Source organism: Crocuta crocuta, unplaced genomic scaffold (assembly GCF_008692635.1).
Source record: "Crocuta crocuta isolate KB4526 unplaced genomic scaffold, BGI_CrCroc_1.0 scaffold8, whole genome shotgun sequence".
In the NCBI taxonomy this organism is placed as follows: domain Eukaryota; kingdom Metazoa; phylum Chordata; class Mammalia; order Carnivora; family Hyaenidae; genus Crocuta; species Crocuta crocuta.
Window position 1 is genome coordinate 1593433 of NW_027532162.1, and position 18785 is coordinate 1612217.

The 18785-nt window shown below is 46.8% G+C and overlaps 1 protein-coding gene across 5 annotated transcripts in view; it reads right to left on the reverse strand.

The window, feature by feature from the left end:
* Positions 1-18785, reverse strand: part of TRAF3 (TNF receptor associated factor 3) — a 114449-nt gene that overhangs the window by 31892 nt on the left and 63772 nt on the right. For all 5 annotated transcript variants that reach the window (XM_077776565.1, XM_077776564.1, XM_077776561.1 and 2 more), the window contains exon 3: positions 387-648. In XM_077776565.1, the coding sequence (XP_077632691.1) occupies positions 387-631 (245 nt within the window). In that variant the 5' untranslated portion in view covers positions 632-648. The remainder of the gene's footprint in view (positions 1-386; positions 649-18785) is intronic.

Here is an 18785-nt window from a genome sequence, read left to right on the forward strand (position 1 = left end):
TGTCCTTTGCTGATGGGTGTTTCTCGTCTACGGAGCCATGAGCTTCTAAAGCAAAACTCAGCAACACAGACGGGGCCAGTGGGGCATCAGGGCACCAGGGCCAGTGTGGCGAGTGGCATCAGGAAGGCGGCAGGTGCAGGAGCGACTTCTGGGAGGTGCTTGTGGGGAGAGGAGGCAGCAGTCTGGGGGACGGGGCTGGGCAATCCAAGCCATGAGTCTCAGAAGCCCTGGAAAACTCTAGTAAGATGCCCTCCTGGGTTTCCCTAGATGATCACAGGCCAGGCTCTGAGAATTTTATTGGGTTTCTTCAGAGCTTTTACCCTTTAGAGCTTACTGTTCAGGGAAGTGAGGAAGGGGGCATGCGGCCGGGGCAGCAGGGCACCCACCTCAGCAGGGCGGCCATGCAGGTCTCACAGAACCGGTGTCCGCACTCCGTCTGCTTCGGGTTACACAGCACCAGCCGGCACTTCTCACACTTGTACTTGTCCTCCACGGTCTTCACAAACCTTTCTTTGTAACCTCCTTGCTCGGGGACAAACACGGACGTCCCGGCGCCACGGTCAGGGTGCAGCTTCAGCGGCGGGTTCGTCTGCAGTGTGCCGGGGGAATCCATCTTTTTACTTGCCTCCATGTCAGGAAGGAGAGGTTCTGTGGGAAAAGCAGCAGCACTGAGTACAGTGTGTCACGCCGTCCTGTGCACGAAGAAACCCGGCTTTGGAAACGGAGAAGTGCCTGAGAGCCGAAGGGGCTTCTCCAGTTCACATAGCACACAGGGGTCCTCCAGACTCTAGTATGTGACAGGAACGACACATGACCAAACATGCTTCTCTCCTTCCCACTCTACCCGACCGTTACTGTTAACGGTTAAAACGCTTCTAACAGTATCAGTTGTATCTTTAAAGGTTCTTTGAAATACAGCAATACAGCAAAATACTTTGCTGTGCTGTAGCTGAAACTTCTATGTGTCATTCTGATATCTTGGCCAAAGCAACAGCCCATCCTCAGCCAATTTTATTTTTTGGTTAGCCTCACTGCCGAGGACAGTCCCCGCGGTGGGGTGCAGTGGGCCATGCTCTGGCGCCTGTGCTGGGAACAGCGTCACCCCCTTCAACAGCAGGTACCGTGGCTACGGCACAGACTCTTCATGCTGCTCTTGCCACCCTCCCCCAGCAGACCCCACGAGGGACCCACGACGCTCCAACCCGGGTTCACCGTGACGGGTACCTGCTTTGCACCTGTGCTGCCAGCCTGGCCCCACCTCCCCTCCCTAGTCCTGTGCCAATGTGGCCGCCCACCATGCACCCCATCCCGGGGCTCCAGGGGAGGCCCACTGTGGATCTGCAGGCCTTCCACACCTGGGGATGGAGCCGGCTGAGGGGACACGGGGACTGAAGAGACGGCTCTCTGGTGCCTGTCTGGACGGGCTCTCCTAGCGTACACGGTGACGAGGGTGCTGGGTTCCCGCCTGCAAGTTCCCATCAACAGGCAAAGGAAGAGTTCCCGGACCTGAGCCACGAAGGGCCCTGCCGGAGTGGCCGCGCCAGCGGAAGCACACAGCCACGCATGTGGCCAACCTGCGGAGCACTTTCCTCCCAGACTCCCCAGGTCGGGGTGCCTGGGGGCTCAGTCACTTAAGCGTCTGACTCTAGAGTTTTGGCTCAGGTCGTGATCTCACAGTTCGTGGGATCGAGTCAGCACAGAGCCTGCCTGGGATTCTCTCTCTCCTGCTGCTCACGCTCTCCCCCTCTCTCTCAAAATAAACAAACATTAAAACACACACACACACACACACACACACACACACACAAAACCCCTCACCAGATCTCTCAAAACTACCTTATGTCCTCGCTCAGTCCGTTTATTTCTGCTACTTAACAAAAATAAGGGCCACATTCCTTCTACTGACAAGGCCCTAGGGTCTGTCCCCCAGCGCCTCCCAGCCTCCTCAGTGCCAGGCTGCCATGAGCCGGAGTGGGTCCCGGCAGTGCACCCAGCTGCTGGGACAGCCCTCACCCCGGGGTGCGGTGCAGAGCCCGCTCCCCAGGGCTTCGCTGTGCCTCCTGCGAGGCTGAAAGAATGAACGTCTCACAAGTTGGGACGAACAGGAAGCCAACGGCCCAGCATCTGCCGAACCAATGAGTCCATGTTCCAGCCACACTCAGGCTGGTTTTAATAAAGCAGAACATCACTGTGGCCAAGTGTGGGAGCCTCCCGTGAAATCCATCTATTTATGAAAAGAAAACAGAGCAAAAGCTTTCAAAATGACCTCAAAAGGCCAGCACGCCTTTGCTCACAAATCTGTTGATCAGAATCCTGTTCACAAGACGCGAGGCAGGAAGGGGCTTAGTCCGCCTGTCCGAGAAAATGGCTGCCCCGGAGCCCGAGGGCTGCCACTGTGACAGCGACAGCGGGCCTCTCCAGCCCCCGCCTCAGGCCCGCTCTGGGCCCACCCCACATCCCCACCTTCTCGGGGAGCCCACCTCGGCCAGGCCCACTGCCCCACCCCCTGCCCTGGCTGTGCCGTTTCCACTGCTCAGTCTCTCCAGCGGCAGGAGACTCGGGCTTGGTTGACGGAAAACGCCAGGTACCTACTGGAGTGCCTGATGGGCACAAGGTACCCGTACACATCTGCTGAGCTGGTCACAGAGGCAAAGGTGAGGTCTGAGCCTTTAGTACTGAGGTGTGTTTCTACGACAACCGACTTCCAGGAAAAGAAAACTGCTCAGCTTTTGGATCTGGTCTTGGAGATTCTAGCCCTGAAAACTCCTCCTTCGATTATAAACTACTTGTGACTATGGTTTGGTATCTTGGCCAATAGTGCTTAGGAAGCTATGTGTTCAATAAACAATTTGTAATAAGAAATATTTGATTCTTTAAAGGTGAATTCCTATTTCAAGTCTGAGAGACAATGAACTTTGGATCAAACTGATGATAAATAATAATGTTCATTCACCCTCAACATGGTGTGGTCTGTATGAAGAAGCCTACAGTTTGGGGTCTGCGGGGTTTGCAGGCCACTTCAGAGACGTGAACAGACTTGCAGGACGTACCCCAGGCACATCAGAGACAACACCGCAGCAGCCCTGTCCCAAAGGGCAGAGGCCAGCCCACGGCCGGCAGGTCTGTTAGGACTCACGGTAACACGGTGCCGGCGTGGGCGACCTGCAATGGGCCGCTGCGGGCCCCTGACATGCTCTCCGACAACCCTGCATCTCAGCCCATGCACGACCCATTCCTGATCCAGACTGCAGCCTGGAGAAGGAGCCTCTGGGAAGGAGGGAAAGATGCGCTTACACGCAAGAGCCAGAGAAACACTAGACCTCCTCCACCTGACATTCACGCGGGATGAAAGAGAAGCAGAAGCAAATGGTCTAAACACATAATGTCCAGAATAGGCAAATCCGCAGAGACAGAAAGCAGATTCATGACTGCCAGGGCTGAAGGAGGGGAGCATGCACTGATGGGCACGGGGTTTCCTGTTGGGGTAATGGAGGTGCTCAGGAACCGGGCAGTGGGGATGGGTGTGTAGCTCTGTGAATACATGACAACCCACTGAATTGTTTTTTTTTTTAAATGTTTATTTATTTTGAGAGAGAGCGAGTGAGCACGGGAGGGGGTGGAGAGGGAAAAAGAGAGACGGAGAGAGAGAGCAAGTGAGAGAGAATCCCAAATAGGCTCTGTGCTGTCAGCAGAGCCCCATGCAGGGCTCAAACTCACAAACTGTAAGATCATGGCCTGAGCTGAAATCAAGAATCAGATGCTAAACCGACTGAGCCACCCTAAACCAGATGTACAAGGAAGCACAGTGAGATTTTCATTTATATTGTCACAGTACATGCCCTCAGACAAGACAATAAGCAACCAAGACAGGGGAGGAAAATGTAAAGAGTGAGCACCAGATCCCCTAACCTCAACTACCCAGAGGCAGACGCTCCCTTGTGGCCTCCTGGGAGAGTGTACAGACACCTCAAGATGGCAAGTGCACGTAAGGAAAACCCGTCTTTCTTGTTCCCTCCATGCAAACTGTGTTGCACATGCAAGCTCGTCAACAGCTTCCTCTTGAAAGCAAGCCTGTGCTCTGGCCATTCCCTCATCAACACACACACATCTACGGTATTACTATGAAGGGCTGCGCATAGCACTCCACTGGGCTTTACCAAAATTTCTACAACCAGTTCTACTAATGCACAGTTAGGCTGCTGTTGCTGCTTTGCGACTATGAGCAGTCTGCGGTGAACATTCCTGAACACCTATCCTTGGACGTTTAGGAAAGCTTACAGCAACAGAACTGCGGGGTCAAAGGTGATGTGCACTCTACAGGACTATAATCATGCCAAACACCTGTAAAAGGTTGTACTTTACAGATTTCCTCCAGTATTTACTAAACTGGTAAACAGCTTTTATGTTAGAGAACAAGAGCCCATTCCACTCAAATGTTGATGCTTCCCACTTTATTCTGGCCTCAGTGCTGTTTTCTGGAGAGTGCTGCTGGCCACACAGTTGTAGAAACTGCAGGGCTCCTGGCTGCGAATGTGGGGGGCACACCCACTGCCCTTATACACAGTGGGAACACGCTTCTCCGGCACAGCGGCTCTGCGAAGGCTGGCCAAACCAATCACATTTTATTTCAACAAATACAGCCGGGCACTCACAACATACACCGCTCTGTGCCTCACACATCAGGGACACAGGGAGGAAGGAAAATGCCCCTGCCCTTAGAGAGCTTTAGCAGTGGACACAGGAAACACTGCCCAGAAGTTACAAAGGCTGCAGATCTTCAAAAGAGAAAGATATCACCTTGGTTTTGGGGAGATCCGGGCTTCATGAAGTGGACTGGTGGCATCGTTCAATTCCAACAGAAGAGAAGAAGGAGCAGCAGCAGACGCCGCACAGTCAGGGGGTCACAGAGGGGAACCTGGTGTTAGGGCCTCTGTGGGAGGAGCCAGGCAGGCAGGACATCTGGCACTGAGTGGCCTGGGTGGTAAGGCTGGCCCGGTATCCTTCCCGGAGGTGGATCCGTGGACACAGCCTTTGTCCTCAGGGCCTCACTTCTCTACACCTGAAAAGCAGATACTACACCTAACTGTCACAGGGCCATCAGCAGTCACTGGAAAATTGTATGTCACGTCCATCTGCACACAGAGAAGATGTGCCCTCTGGCCAAGAGCAGTCAGGGGGTGTGACAAGGATTGGGCTGTTTCCTCATCTTACCTAGACAGACCCCAAGCTTTGTTTAAAAAGCTCCTTCTCAGCAATTAGACAAAAAAACAAAAAAGAAATAAAAGGCATCCAGATTGGAAAGGAAGAAGTAAAACTATTTCTATTTTCAGAGGACATAGTCTTATATATAGAACTCACTACGGGAATCAACTAAAAACGAGTTGAACTAATAAACTTATTCAGCAAACCTGCAGAATAAAAGATCAATATCTAAAAATCACTTTTTTTTTTTAAAGTTTATTTATTTATTTTGAGAGACAGAGAGAATAAGCATGTACACAAGTGGGGGAGAGAGAGTAGGAGAGAGTGAGGAAGGGAGAGAGAATCCCAAGCAGGCTTGCGCTATCAGTATGTAGCCTGATGCGTAACTCAAACTCACAAACCGTGAGATGATACCTGAGCCGAAATCAAGAGTCAGACACTTAACCAACTGAGCCACCCAGGCACCCCTTGTATTCCTATGCATTGCAACGAACAATCCAAAAATGAAGTTAAGAAAACAATCCATTTATAATAGCATCAAAACGAATAAAATATCCAGGGATAAACGTAACCAAAGGAGGGCAAGTTACATATACTGAAGGTTACAAAACACTTGTTGAGAGACAGCAAAGATCTGAATACATGGGGAGGTATCCCATGTTCATGGGCTGGAAGTCTCCACACTGCTGAATCAGCGACACTACTCAAACTGATCAAATGCATCCCAACCTCTATTAAAATCCTAGCTAGTTCTTTTAGCAGAAATTAATAAGCTGAACCTAAAAATGAGATGGAAATTCAAGGGAGCCAGAATAGACAAAACAATCTCAACAGAGAACAGAGCTGGAAGACGAAGATGCACACTTCTATGTTTCAAAACTTATTATGATGTCCTCAGGACACTGTACTATTGGCCTTAGACATACATATCGATGAGAGAGAGCTGAAACTCCAGAAATAAACCCTCATGTTTGTGGGCAACTGATTTTTTTTTTTAATTTTTTAAAATGTTTTAGTTATTTCTGAGAGAGAGAGACAGACAGTGTGAGCAGGGAAGGGTCAGAGAGAGAGAGGGAGACACAGAATCCGAAGCAGCTCCAGGCTCTGAGCTGTCAGTACAGAGCCTGATGTGGGGCCCGAACCCACGAACCGTGAGACCATGACCCAAGCTGAAGTCGGACACTTAACCGACTGAGCCACCCAGGCGCCCCTGAGGGCAACTGATTTCTGACATGAGTGGCAGGCCTTCTGGGGAAGGAGGAGTGCACCCTCGACGCCAGCGACCTCACTACTGTTACTGGGGAGAGAAGGCCCTCCTGCTGGACATTCTCCTCACAGCTCTTCAGGGTTGCGCTGGCGCCTACCGCCCCAGAGCTGCTGAGGCATCCGCCTCCTTCTCTTCCAGGGGAGCAACTTGGCACAGCTCTGGCACATGAAGTATTGTTTCAGGGAGGGCAGGGTTCTAAGGCCTCCCTGAATGGTATGCTTCCTTGCCTTTCAAATAAATGTATTAGGTAATATTTGGCACATAAAAAAGATTATTTGTAGGGGTGCTTAGCTGGCTCAGTGGGTAGAGCATGCAATTCTTAATCTCACGGTTATGAGTTTGAGCCCCATGTTGGGTGTGGAATTTACTTAAAAAAATTTTTAAGATTATGTGCAGTATATATTCAAGGCAAGAATACAACAAAAACAGGCCTCCAGAATCCACCGCCTACTTAACATCACCACCTACCCAGGTGCTCCTTCCTCAGCCGTCCTCCTGACGCTCTCTAGAAATAAATGTCAGCCTCAACTTTCTATCTATAATTCTCTTGCTATTATATATATTTTTCTTCTTTTTTAAAAAATGTTTATTTTTGAGAGAGAGAGCGCTCACATGCACGCACGGGAGAGGGGTNAGAGAGAGACAGAATCTGAAGTAGACTCCAGGCTCCAAGCTATAGGTACAGAGCCCAATGTGGGGCTCAAACCCACTAACTGTCAGATTGTGATCTGGGCGAAAGTCAGACACTCAACCAACTGAGCCACCCAGGCTCCCCTTCTTCTTAAACAAGATGCTTTTGCCTGTTTTTAATTTCACAGAATGATACCTTACCACACGTAGTCCTCTGCTATCAGCACTCTAAGTTTTTTACCCATGTCTGCTCTGTGCAGGAGTTATGGTTCATTCGTGTTCATGGCTGTATAATATTCCACAGCAGATGTACCCATTTCCATATCACAGTTGCGGGTCTTGGCTATTATGAGAAGTGTGCTCTGAATATTCTGACACCTCTGTTCTGGAACCTTGTGTAAGTTTCTCTAGGGTATGTGCACTAGATCAGGGGATCGGAGTTTAGGAAGCTATAGCTTGTGGGTCAAATCTATCCAGTAAGCGTTTTTTGTTAGGTTACTGTTACCTATTGCCTATTTGCTTGAGCCGAGAATGCGTTTCAGATTTTTAAAGGGTTGAACAAACAAACAAATGAAATGTAAAGATCCACAAAGCCTAGAATACGTACCATCCTGCCCTTCACAGAAAGAGCCTGCCAATCCCTGTCCTGGGCCTTGCGCCTTGAGTGCAGAGGAACTGATTTGCAGGTTGTATTTGGGGCCAATTTACAAGCTGGAGCCCGGCCGCTCTCCAAAGCAAAGCAGCATAATCATTTCTATTAATCCACATCCTCACCAACTCCGGGAAGCAGACCTCTTAGGTTCTGCCAGTGCAGAATGGTCTCTTTTTCCTCACTCTAATGATTAAAAAGGGTTAGCATCTTTCATACATTCATGGGCCTCTTATGTTTTTCCTTCCTTGAAATGCCTGATTGTGTCTCTCTGCCATTTTTTTAATTGGGCTACCATCCTTTATAGTACTGATGTGTGGGGATTATTCACACATTCTGACTATTAATCCTTTGTTACTTATATATCCATGTCTTTCCCCAGTTTGTGGATGGCTTTAATGTTATTTATGTCTTTTAAGAAGAGAAGTTCTTAATTTTAATGTAGTCAAGTTTACCCACATCTTGGCCTTTTAAAAATATTAAGATGATCTCATAGGTGATGCTGATGAAAAAGGCACAACAGTATATATTAAACCAAAAAACAAAGCAGCTTCAACTCTATTTAAGTCATTTTCAAGAGAAGAATATTCTGTTCAAAGAAAACTAGCAAGTAAGCCAGTATGTCAAACAGTCTCACACTGCTCAAGGAAAACAGATTTCCTAAACAAGAGCTTATTCAAGTCCGAAATGAAACGAAACCCTGAGCAGGGCCCAGCTGGGAGGCCCTTCACCTTCTGTATCAGTGTGATGGCCAGTGTGGAAAGCAGGGGCAGGGCACCTCAGCAGGGGCCAGGGCTGGCGGGCAGGTGCGCACCCTCGGGTTTACTGACGATCCCAAGCTCTGCCAGCTAGCGACTGTCACTATGAAAAGTCAGTTCTGATTTAAAGTGGGAGAATCACCTGACCACTTCCTAAACAACCAGGACAATAGGGACACTGTCTCTAAGTCTTTAAATAAGATACCCACCTATTATGTCCCAAGAAAAAGGGAGTGTGGGTTTAGGAAAATCACCATTGGAGGAAATTTTTCTCCATCAATTCAGAGGTAGAGAGTAACGAGCATTCCTAAAATCAGGCAGTAACGTGGCAATCACATTGAGACCCCATACAAAGTCATGAGGATGGAGAAACCACTGAGGTGAATCTGCTTCAGGCCCCTTCAAGCTATGTAACAGGGAGGGTAGAAACTACATGATTACCAAAGGAAACAAAATTTCCATCTGCATGACCAAGTTTCCAATAGCAACATGGGAGGACTACCATTTTTACCAGAATGTCCTCTAACCAACAGGCACAAAGCAAATATTAAAAATAATTTATCTTTGGGGTGTCTGGATGGCTCGGTTAAGTGTCCCAGCTCTTGATTTCAGATCCGGTCATCATCGCACAGTTCATGGGACTGAGCCCTACACTGGGCTCTGCACTGACAGCTTGGGCTTCTCTCTCTCCCTCTCCCCCTGCTCCTGTGTCCCTCAAAATAAAATAAACATTAAAAAAATAATTTATGCTTTATCCTGCTTATCTTCATAAGCCATCTTAAATCCTTTCTGAAATCAGGTGTAGTGTACATAAATTTGGCAAACTCAAAGTTGGTCACAATGTTAAAAACAAAATAGTGAGAAATGTCAGTGAAAACAGCTGAGTAAGAAACTCCAAAAATCCATCCTTCAATAAAAGCAAGTAAGAGTAGGGAAACAAAAATAATATAATAACAGGGAGGGGGACAAAAACATAAGAGACTCTTAAATATGCATAACAAACAGAGGGTTGCTGGAGGGGCTGTGGGGGGAGGGGCTAACAGTTAAGGGGCACTAAGCAATCTATTCCTGAAACCACTGCTGCACCGCATGCTAACTTGGATGTAAATTTAAAAAATAAATAAAATAAATAAATGTGAAAAAAATAAAATAAAAGCAAGAAAAAACAGGAGAAATCCACCAAAAACAACTGTTTGGAATCTTAGAAACTAACCAAAAGCTTGCAATAATCAGAGGAACACTTAGTCATGCAAAGCCAGCTGCATCCTGGTGAGAACAGTGAGCCCAGTAGCATTTTATCCTCTCCCGAACCCATGTGCCAGGACAGTGGCCCAGAGTCTAACAGTCTGCAATTGCAGGTCAGATATTTGGTAGGAGGTGGGAAGACAGTGAAAGAACAGACCTTATTTGCAAGGAATTTTGGTGGTTTGTTTTGACTTACCAGAAGACCAGCTCAGAGCATCTGGCTTCACCTCAACACACAGAACTCTTGCAATTCTGAGGTGGTTACTGGTGGGGGCGGGTGGGGGAGCAGTGGTTACTGAAAAGGTTTAGAGGCAAATTTATTAATAGCCACCGCGTGGGGCAATCAATAACAATCCAGGCAAACAAGAGAGTAATCAAAATGTTGAAAAGGAAAGTTGGGGAAAAAGGGCCCTGACAAGCTCCAATGTGTCTCTGGGAATCTAGAAGGCACACAAATGCTGGGGGCTGTGTACACACTCAGGAAAGAGCTGAGAAGGCTTTAAGCCTCTGGCTGACTTCAAGTTCTGCACAGAGGAAGCGAATGGTAAGTAGGAGTTCTCAGCTGCCCAGCTGAATGTTGAAAGCACACCCCAATACCCACAAAGATGCCCTCTGAAAAGACTGGAAGATCATTTTGGTTCCAGGCACTGACAGAAACCTGTGTCCAATCACCAGCTGACTCCTACGCTAATGGAGCAGGGACTTCAATGACCACATGATAAAGAATATAAACTTTATGAACTTAGCTCAAGAAGTCATCACACCAGCAACAACAAATCCTGGGGAAAGGGAAGAATCTCATTTCCAGATCTGTCGCATTACAATATTAGAAATTTCTAATTTTCATCCAAAAATTACGAGCATGCAAAGAAACAAGGAAGCATGACCCATACCATACACAGGGGGAAAAGCAAGAAATCGAATCTGTCCAGGAGGAAGCCCTGGCACTAGACTTACAAAGACTTTATTTTTTTTATTTTTTATNCAAAGACTTTAAATCAGCTATGCCACATGTGTTCAAAGAGATCTAGGAAACCATGTGCAAAGAACTAAAAGAAACCATCAGAACAGTGGCTCACAGGGGCGCCTGGGTGGCTTAGTCGGTTAAGCGTCCAACTTTCGCTTAGGTCATGATCTCGCGGTTCGTNCTCACAAAATAGAGAATATCAATAAAGATAAATTTTTAAAAGGTACCAAACAGAAATCCTGGAGGTGGAAAGCATAGTAACTGAAACGAAAAACGCACAACGGGGGCTCAACAGCAGAACGCAGCAGGTAAGAGAAAGAAGAGGAGAACCTGAAGATGAGTCAACTGAGTTTATCCAGGCTAACGTACAGAAGAAAAATACAAAAAAAGAAAAGTGAGCAGAGCTTGAAAGGCCTGTGGGGCATCATCAATGACACCAACATATACATTATGGGAGTTCCAGAAAGGAGAGGAGGGAAAGGGGTGGAAAGTATACCTGAAGAAATAGTGGACATAAACTTCCCCTATTTGATGAAAAATATTAACCTGTACATCCAGGAAGCTCAACAAATTCCACGTAGGATAAACTTAAAGAGATTCACACTAATATACATTATAATCAAACTGTGGAAAAACAGAGAAAACTCTGAAAGCAGCAAGAGACAAACTACTCCACACATACAAGGATTTCCTCACTATGCGTAACAGCTGTCATCTCAGGAGAAGTCATGGGGGACAGAAGACAATGGCATGACATATTCAAAGGACTATGAAGAAAACCAGCTAAGAATTCTGTATCTAGCAAAACTATTCTTCAGAATGGCTGAATATTGAAGGAGACTCTCAATAAAATACTAGCAAACTGAATCCAATAGCATATTAAAGGCATTATATACCAAGACCTAGTGGGATTTACCCCAGGAAGGCAAGAGTGGTTCAATGTAAGACAACCAACCAGTGTAATAAGCCACATTAATAAAACAAGGGAGAAAAACACATAATCATCTCAACTGGGGAAGAAAAAACATCTGACAAATCTAACACCCTTTTTATAAAAACTCACTGGAGAACTATGGAATAAAAGGGAACTACCTCAAGAACATAAAGGGACCTATGAAAAATTCACATTTAATGGTGAAAAACGGAAAGTTTTGCCCTCAGAGCAGGAAGAAGGGAAGGAACACACTTTCACCACTGCTATTCAACATCACAGTGGCAGTTCTAGACAGAGCAAGAAAAAGAAATAAGAGGCATTCAAGTAAGAAAGGAAGAAGTAAAACTATTTTTATTAACAGATTGCATGATCCTATATATAGAAAATCCCCCCAAATTCACAAGAAAAACAACTAGAACCAATAAACAAACTCATCAAAGGATTAACACAGAAGCAACAGTTGTGTGTCTATATAATAGTAATAATCCAAAGAGGAAAATTAAAAAGCAATTCCATTTACAACAGCATGCAAAAGAATAAAATACCTAGGAATAAATTTAAGCAAGGAGGTGAAAGATTTGTTCAGTGAAAATTACAAAACAATTGCTGGAAAAAATGAAAGATGCAATTAAGCAGCAAGGCACTTGTCAGTTCTGAAATAAGTCTATACACATGGCTTAGCAGACTTAATATTGTTACGGTGGTAATACTACCCATGGTTAATTTTATGTGTTAACTTGACTGGACCATGGGGATGACTAGATATTTGGTCAAATACTATTCTAAGTGCTTCTGTAAGGGTGCTGGATGAGACTCACATGTAAATTGGTAGAACGAGTAAAGCAGACTGCCCTCCCTGGTGAATGGGCATCATCCAATCAAAGGACTGAAGAGAACAAAAAGGCTGATTCTCCCTCAAGTAAGAAGGATTCTTTCTACCTGATGCCCTCAAAAGGAGAAACTGGCTTTTTTCCCGTTTTTGGACTTAAACTAAAATATCAGCTCCTCCTGCACTGTGAGGCTGCCGGCTGCTGGACAGGAACTATGTCCCTTGCTCTCATGGTCTCAGGCCTGCAGACTCAGGCTGGAACCAGCCACTGGCTCTCCTGGGCGCCCACCTTGCCAATCACCCTGCAGATCTTGGGGCTTGCGTGCCTTCATATTTGTGAGAACCAATTCCTTATAATAAATATCTCTTCCTACACACACACACACACACACACACACACACACACGGTTCTGTTTCTCTGGAGAACCTATATACTCTACCCAAAATGATCTACGGATGCAATATAATCCCTATTCAAGCTCTAATGGCCTTTCTGACAGAAATGAAAAACTCTGATCCTCAAACTCATACGGAATTACAAGGGACCACAAAGAACCAAGACAATGCTGAAAAAGAAAAACAAAGTTGGGAGACCCATACTTCTCAAACTTATGACTTCAAAACCCACTACAGGGGCGCCTGGGTGGCTCAGTCGGTTAAGCAACCTACTTGCTCAGGTCATGATCTCATGGTTAGTGAGGTCGAGCCCCACGTTGGGCTCTGTGCTGACAGCTCAGACCCTAGAGCCTGTTTCAGATTCTGTATCCCCCCTCTCTCTGAACCCTCCCCTGTTTATGCTGTCTGTCTCTTTCTCTCAGAAATAAATAGAACATTAAAAAAAAAAAAGAAATGAAGCAATGATACAGGCTATAACCATTCCATGGATGAACCTGGAAAACATTATGCTCAATTAAAAATGTTAAAACAAAAGATCATATCTTGTATGATACCATTTATAGGAAATACATTGAATAGGTGAGCCCACGGAGACACAAAGCAGACTGGTCACTGCCAGGGGTTAGGGGAAGAGTAATGAAGGCTAACTGCTTAATGGGTATGGGGTCTCCTTTAAGGGTAATGAAAATAGGCTGTGGTTACACAACACTGTAAATGTACTAAACAGCACTGAATTGTTCACTTTAAAATGTCTAATTTTGGGGTGACTGGGTCGTTCAGTGAGTTGAGCACCCGACTCTTGATTTCGGCTCAGGTCACGATCTTATGGTTTGTGAGATGAACTCTGTGTCAGACTCCACACTGATGGCTCAGAGCCTGCTTGGGATTCTTGCTCTCCCCCTCTCTCTCTCTGCCCCTCCCTCACTTGTGCTGTCTCTCTAAAAATAAATAAACTTAAAAAAAAAAAAAAAACCTTTAGGGGCGCCTGGGTGGCTCAGTTGCTTGAGCGTCCGACTTCGGCTCAGGTCATGATCTCACAGTCTGTGGGTTTGAGCCCCATGTAGGGCTCTGCTGACAGCTCAGAGCCTGGAGACTGCTTCCGATTCTGTGTCTCCCTCTCTCTGTCCCTCCCCAGTTTGGGCTCTGTTTCTCTCTCAAAATAATAAACATTAAAAAATAAATTAAAAAAAAACTTTAGAAATAAAATGGCTAATTTTGTGTTATGTGATTTTATGTCATTAAAAAGAAAACTGACGTTCAGGGACACCTGGGTGGCTAACTCCGTTAAGTGTCTGACTTCAGCTCAGGTCACGATTTCATGGTTCGTGGGTTTGAGACCTGCGTCTGGCTCTGTGCTGACAGCTCAGAGCCTGGAACCTGCTCCGGACTCTGTGTTTTTCTCTCTCTCCCTGCCCCTCCCCTCTGTCTCTTTCTGTCTCTCAAAAATAATAAATGTACATTAAAAAAAATTTTTAGCTTAATGTTAAAAATAAACAACTAACCATCAGGAGACCTAGCCACTAGGATGGCTATAATAAAAGAAAATGGAAAATTCCAAGTGTTGGTGAGGATATGAAGAAGCTGGAACCCTCATATGCTGGAGGGAACGTAATATGGTGCTGGCATTGTGCCAAATAGGCAGTTCCTCATAACGCTAACAGTACCATAAGACCCAGATATTCTACTCCTATGTATACGGCCAAGAGAACTGAAAACACATGTTTACACAAAGACTTGTACACACATGCTCAAAGGAGCAAAATTCATAATAGACAAAAGGTATTAATAGCCCAAGGTGCCCAGCAAGAGATAATCAGATAAACAAAATGTGGTATATCCATACAATGTACTATTATCTCATCATAAAAAGGAATGATACACTGATACATGCTACAACATGCATGAATTCTGAAAACATTGTGCTAAATAACAGAAATCAGAAACAAGAGGCCACATACCTTATGATTCCATTTATATGAAATGTCCAGAATAGGCAAATCCAGAGACAGAAAGGAAATTAATTACTGGTTACCAGGGGCTGGGGCAAGGGAAGAATAATGGACAATAACTTCTTTTTTTTTTTTATGCTTATTTTTGAGAGAGACAGAGACAGAGAGAGAAAGAAAGAAACAGAGCACAAGCCAGGGAAGGGCAGAGAGAGGAGACAGAAAATCATAAGCAGGCTTCAGGCTCTGAGCTGTTAGCAAAGAGCTCAACATGGGGCTCAAACTCACAAGCCGTGAGATCATGACCTGAGTCGAAGTCAAATGCTTAACTGACCGAGTCACTCAGTTGTTCCTGGACAATAACTTCTTAGTGGTTACACTAAGAGTTTCTTTTGGGGATGAATGAAAATATTCTGGAATTAGTGATAATAGTTTATAACATTGTGAATATATTAAAAACCACCAAACTGTACATTAAGTGGTTTAAATGATGAATTTTTTCTTATTAAAAAATGTAACATAGGAGCACCTGGGTGGCTTAGTCGGTTAAGCGTCCGACTTTCGCTTGGGTCATGATCTCGCGGTTCGTGGGTTCGAGCCCTGCGTCGGGCTCTGTGCTGACTGCCAGCTCAGAGCCTGGAGCCAGTTTCAGAGTCTGTATCTCCCTCTCTCTCTGACCCTCCCCTGCTCACGCTCTCTCTCCTAGAAATAAATAAAAATATTGAAAAAAAAAATGTGACATAATAGGGTGCTTGAGTGGCTCAGTCGGTTAAGCATCTGACTTCAGCTCAGGTCATGAGTTCACAGACTGTGGGTTCGAGCCCCGCATCAGGCTCTGTGCTGAAAGCTCAGAGCTTGGAGCCTGCTTGGGATTCTGTGTCTCCCTCTCTCTCTGCTCCTCTCCTGCTCATACTCTGCCTCACTTTCTCTCTCAAAAAATAAACATTAAAAAATATCTTTAGGGGTGCCTGGGTGGCTTAGTCGGTTAAGCGTCCGACTTTCGCTTAGGTCATGATCTCGCGGTTTGTGGGTTTGAGCCCCGTGTCGGGCTCTGTGCTGACTGCCAGCTCAGAGCCTGGAGCCTGTTTCAGTCTGTGACTCCCTCTCTCTCTGACCCTCCCCTGCTCATGCTGTCTCTCTCTCTCCTAGAAATAAATAAAACATTAAAAAAAAAAAAATCTTTAAAAAAATGTTACATAGTAGAATGTAATAACCACTCCCTCAACTGTGACAGACAAAAAATAATAGCAGTAACATCATTAAAAAATAGCTAACACATCTGAACCTGCAGTAATACAATTCTGTCCATATTTAGATCCAAAGAATTTCATATCATTGTATGTATTTTAATAAAAAAATTAAAAGTTGAGAGGAGTAAGGATATTAGAAGGCACTGGAAAACTAACGAGTGAATAATGTTTCAAATTAAATATAGTGAAATAAGGAGAAACGAGTGGCCAAAGGACAACTGCCAGCATGGATATGTACCACACTGAGTGCCAGCGTGTGTGGTAAGTGGGTCCCCTGGAGTCAGCCGTTTCCTGACCCCAGACCGGAACAATGTCTACTACAAGTATGACTACAAATGTTCATACCATATTCAAAGGCCCTCAAACTAAAACCCAGTGTAAAAAGAAAGTACCTACAAACATCTGAAATTAAAACCCAACCTTTTCTACCTGTGATGGCAATTTCTAACCTGCGACTACACCTGGGATTCTACACCAAGCTACAGATGGGCCAAGAATCCCACCGTGCGCTCCACATGTAGACGGGGCACCAGAAGTGGCAACGTTAGTACAGTCACATCTTTGGAACCTTCCACAATGTGTGGCCAGGGAAACCTCTGACTACAGACAATGCGTACTCAACTCACGTACATTACACACGTGGCTGAGCAGGGGCGCCGCGGAGGGGGGCTCAGTCGGTTGAGTGTCCAACTCTTGATTTTGGCTCAGGTCATGATGCCAGGGTCGTGGGACCGAGCCCCACATCAGGCTCCTCGCTCAGTGTGGAGCCCGCTTAGGATTCTCTCTCCCTCTCTGTCTTTCTCTCCACCCCTCCCCTGTGTGTATGCACTTGCTCTCTAATTTACATGCACACACACACACAACAACAACAACAACAACAGCAAAACCCAGAGGTGGTGGAGGAGACAACTCTTGGGCATTTGTGGCCTAAAGTTCAACAGTCCAGTGTGGGGAAGCAGCTTGGAGGTCACGACACCCAGAGTGCGCACACGTGCCTCTGGCCCGCACAGCGCACCACGCGAGTGAGGCGAACTTTGGGACCTACCAACACCTCACCTTTCCAGCATCAAGTGTGGGAAGGAGACATTTGCTTCCATGCACATAAAAAATATGCGAAGAATGACAGAGACACAAAACAGAGAGAGCACGATGGGAACCATCAGGAAGGGAGGTCCGGAAACTAAGAGACGGTGCCGGAGGGAGCCCGTGCGCTCGGGGGAGCCGCAGAGGGGCCAAGACAAGAGACCACCGGGGAGCAGCAACCTTGGGGGTGGCGGCCTGGGCCTGCTTCACGGACCAGGGCCTCGCCTTCTTGGTTCTAGAGCTCGCCCTCCGTAGGGTCCTCTGAGCAGAACCACTGCTCCACTACTACGTCTTTTACGGTTTGCTGTGTGTTTAGGTGTGAACGTATCACATTCGGGGCCATACTGTCACCCAAATGCAAGAACCTCTCCTTGAGAAAATCACCTCATAAAACTTCAGATTCTGGCCAGCTGCTCAGGAAGCCACCCTCACGGCTGAGGCACATCCTTGCTTCGAATGCAGCCAAGCTGGACTGGATATTTCTGCCATCCTCCATGCCTCCAACTCTAATGACTTGTGCTCCCTGCTTGTGCTCTCAGTCGAGCTACATCTTACATGGAGATGGGAAACTGGAAACTCAAGCCCATGTGCTGACAAAGGGTGTTCCAAGAGCTGGAAAGCCCGGGGAAACCCAAAAAAGGGAAGCGTCAGATAAACAAAGAACATGGCTCCTGCCAGCAAGAAAGTACTAACCGCCACACAGATGGAGGCAAACGAGCTCGACATCAAGCCCGGAGGGAAACGAAGAGTACCATCTAGGCAGCGCCGCTGAAGGCGGGGAGGAACAACCATACGCAGACAGGTGTGCCCTGCTGATAAAAAACAGAACAAAACAAAACAAAACAAAAAACAGTTTTCTGACAATCCGTATTTATGCAAACGTGTCAGCAAGGACTTTTTCATGACATCTGATGCCAAACGCCCAGCGGGAGGTGGGGGCCTGGGGTGGACACACTGGCAAAGTAAAGACCAGAGAGGACGAGGTTCTCAACCAGACAAACGTGCAGATCGTAACCACAGATGAAAAGCCCCACTTGGGAGAGAGGGAGAGCGGGGGTGGGGTGACAAGGACTGGACAGACAGCCGGCCGCAGGCTCACAGCTGGAGGAGACCCTGGCCTCCCCGCAGCATACAACTGGGGCCTCAATCCTTTAGGAAAACAATAGCTATCTGAGGCCCAGTGCTGCCAATATCCCTTGATTTAGGGATTTTTTTTAAAGCGCTCGTTCCACCCCGACTGTGTAAAGATGCTGTGTCTCTACTGGCCCAGGGCCAGAGTCCTGCCATCTGGACAGGAGGAGACAGGCTGGGGGTCCGCTTGGCTGACAAGCCACAAAGAGCCACGTCCAGGCGGCCGCTGCCCGGAGGCCATGCGTGGACTGGAGGCAGAGGCAGCTGAGTGTGTGAGAGGATCCATTCCCCTGCAGCACCAACTTTACTTGGAAATACGAGTGAAAAACATAAAACATGGCCACGTGGAGCGGGTTACAGTATTTAACTTTTAGAATAAAGCAAGAGATTTCAGAGTGCTGGCCCGTATCTCAACGCCCTTCCCAACCCCGCTAGCAGACCCCCACGCCCAGCAATGGGGTGAAGGCGGGAGCCGCTGGGGCGCCGCTGCGACGCCTC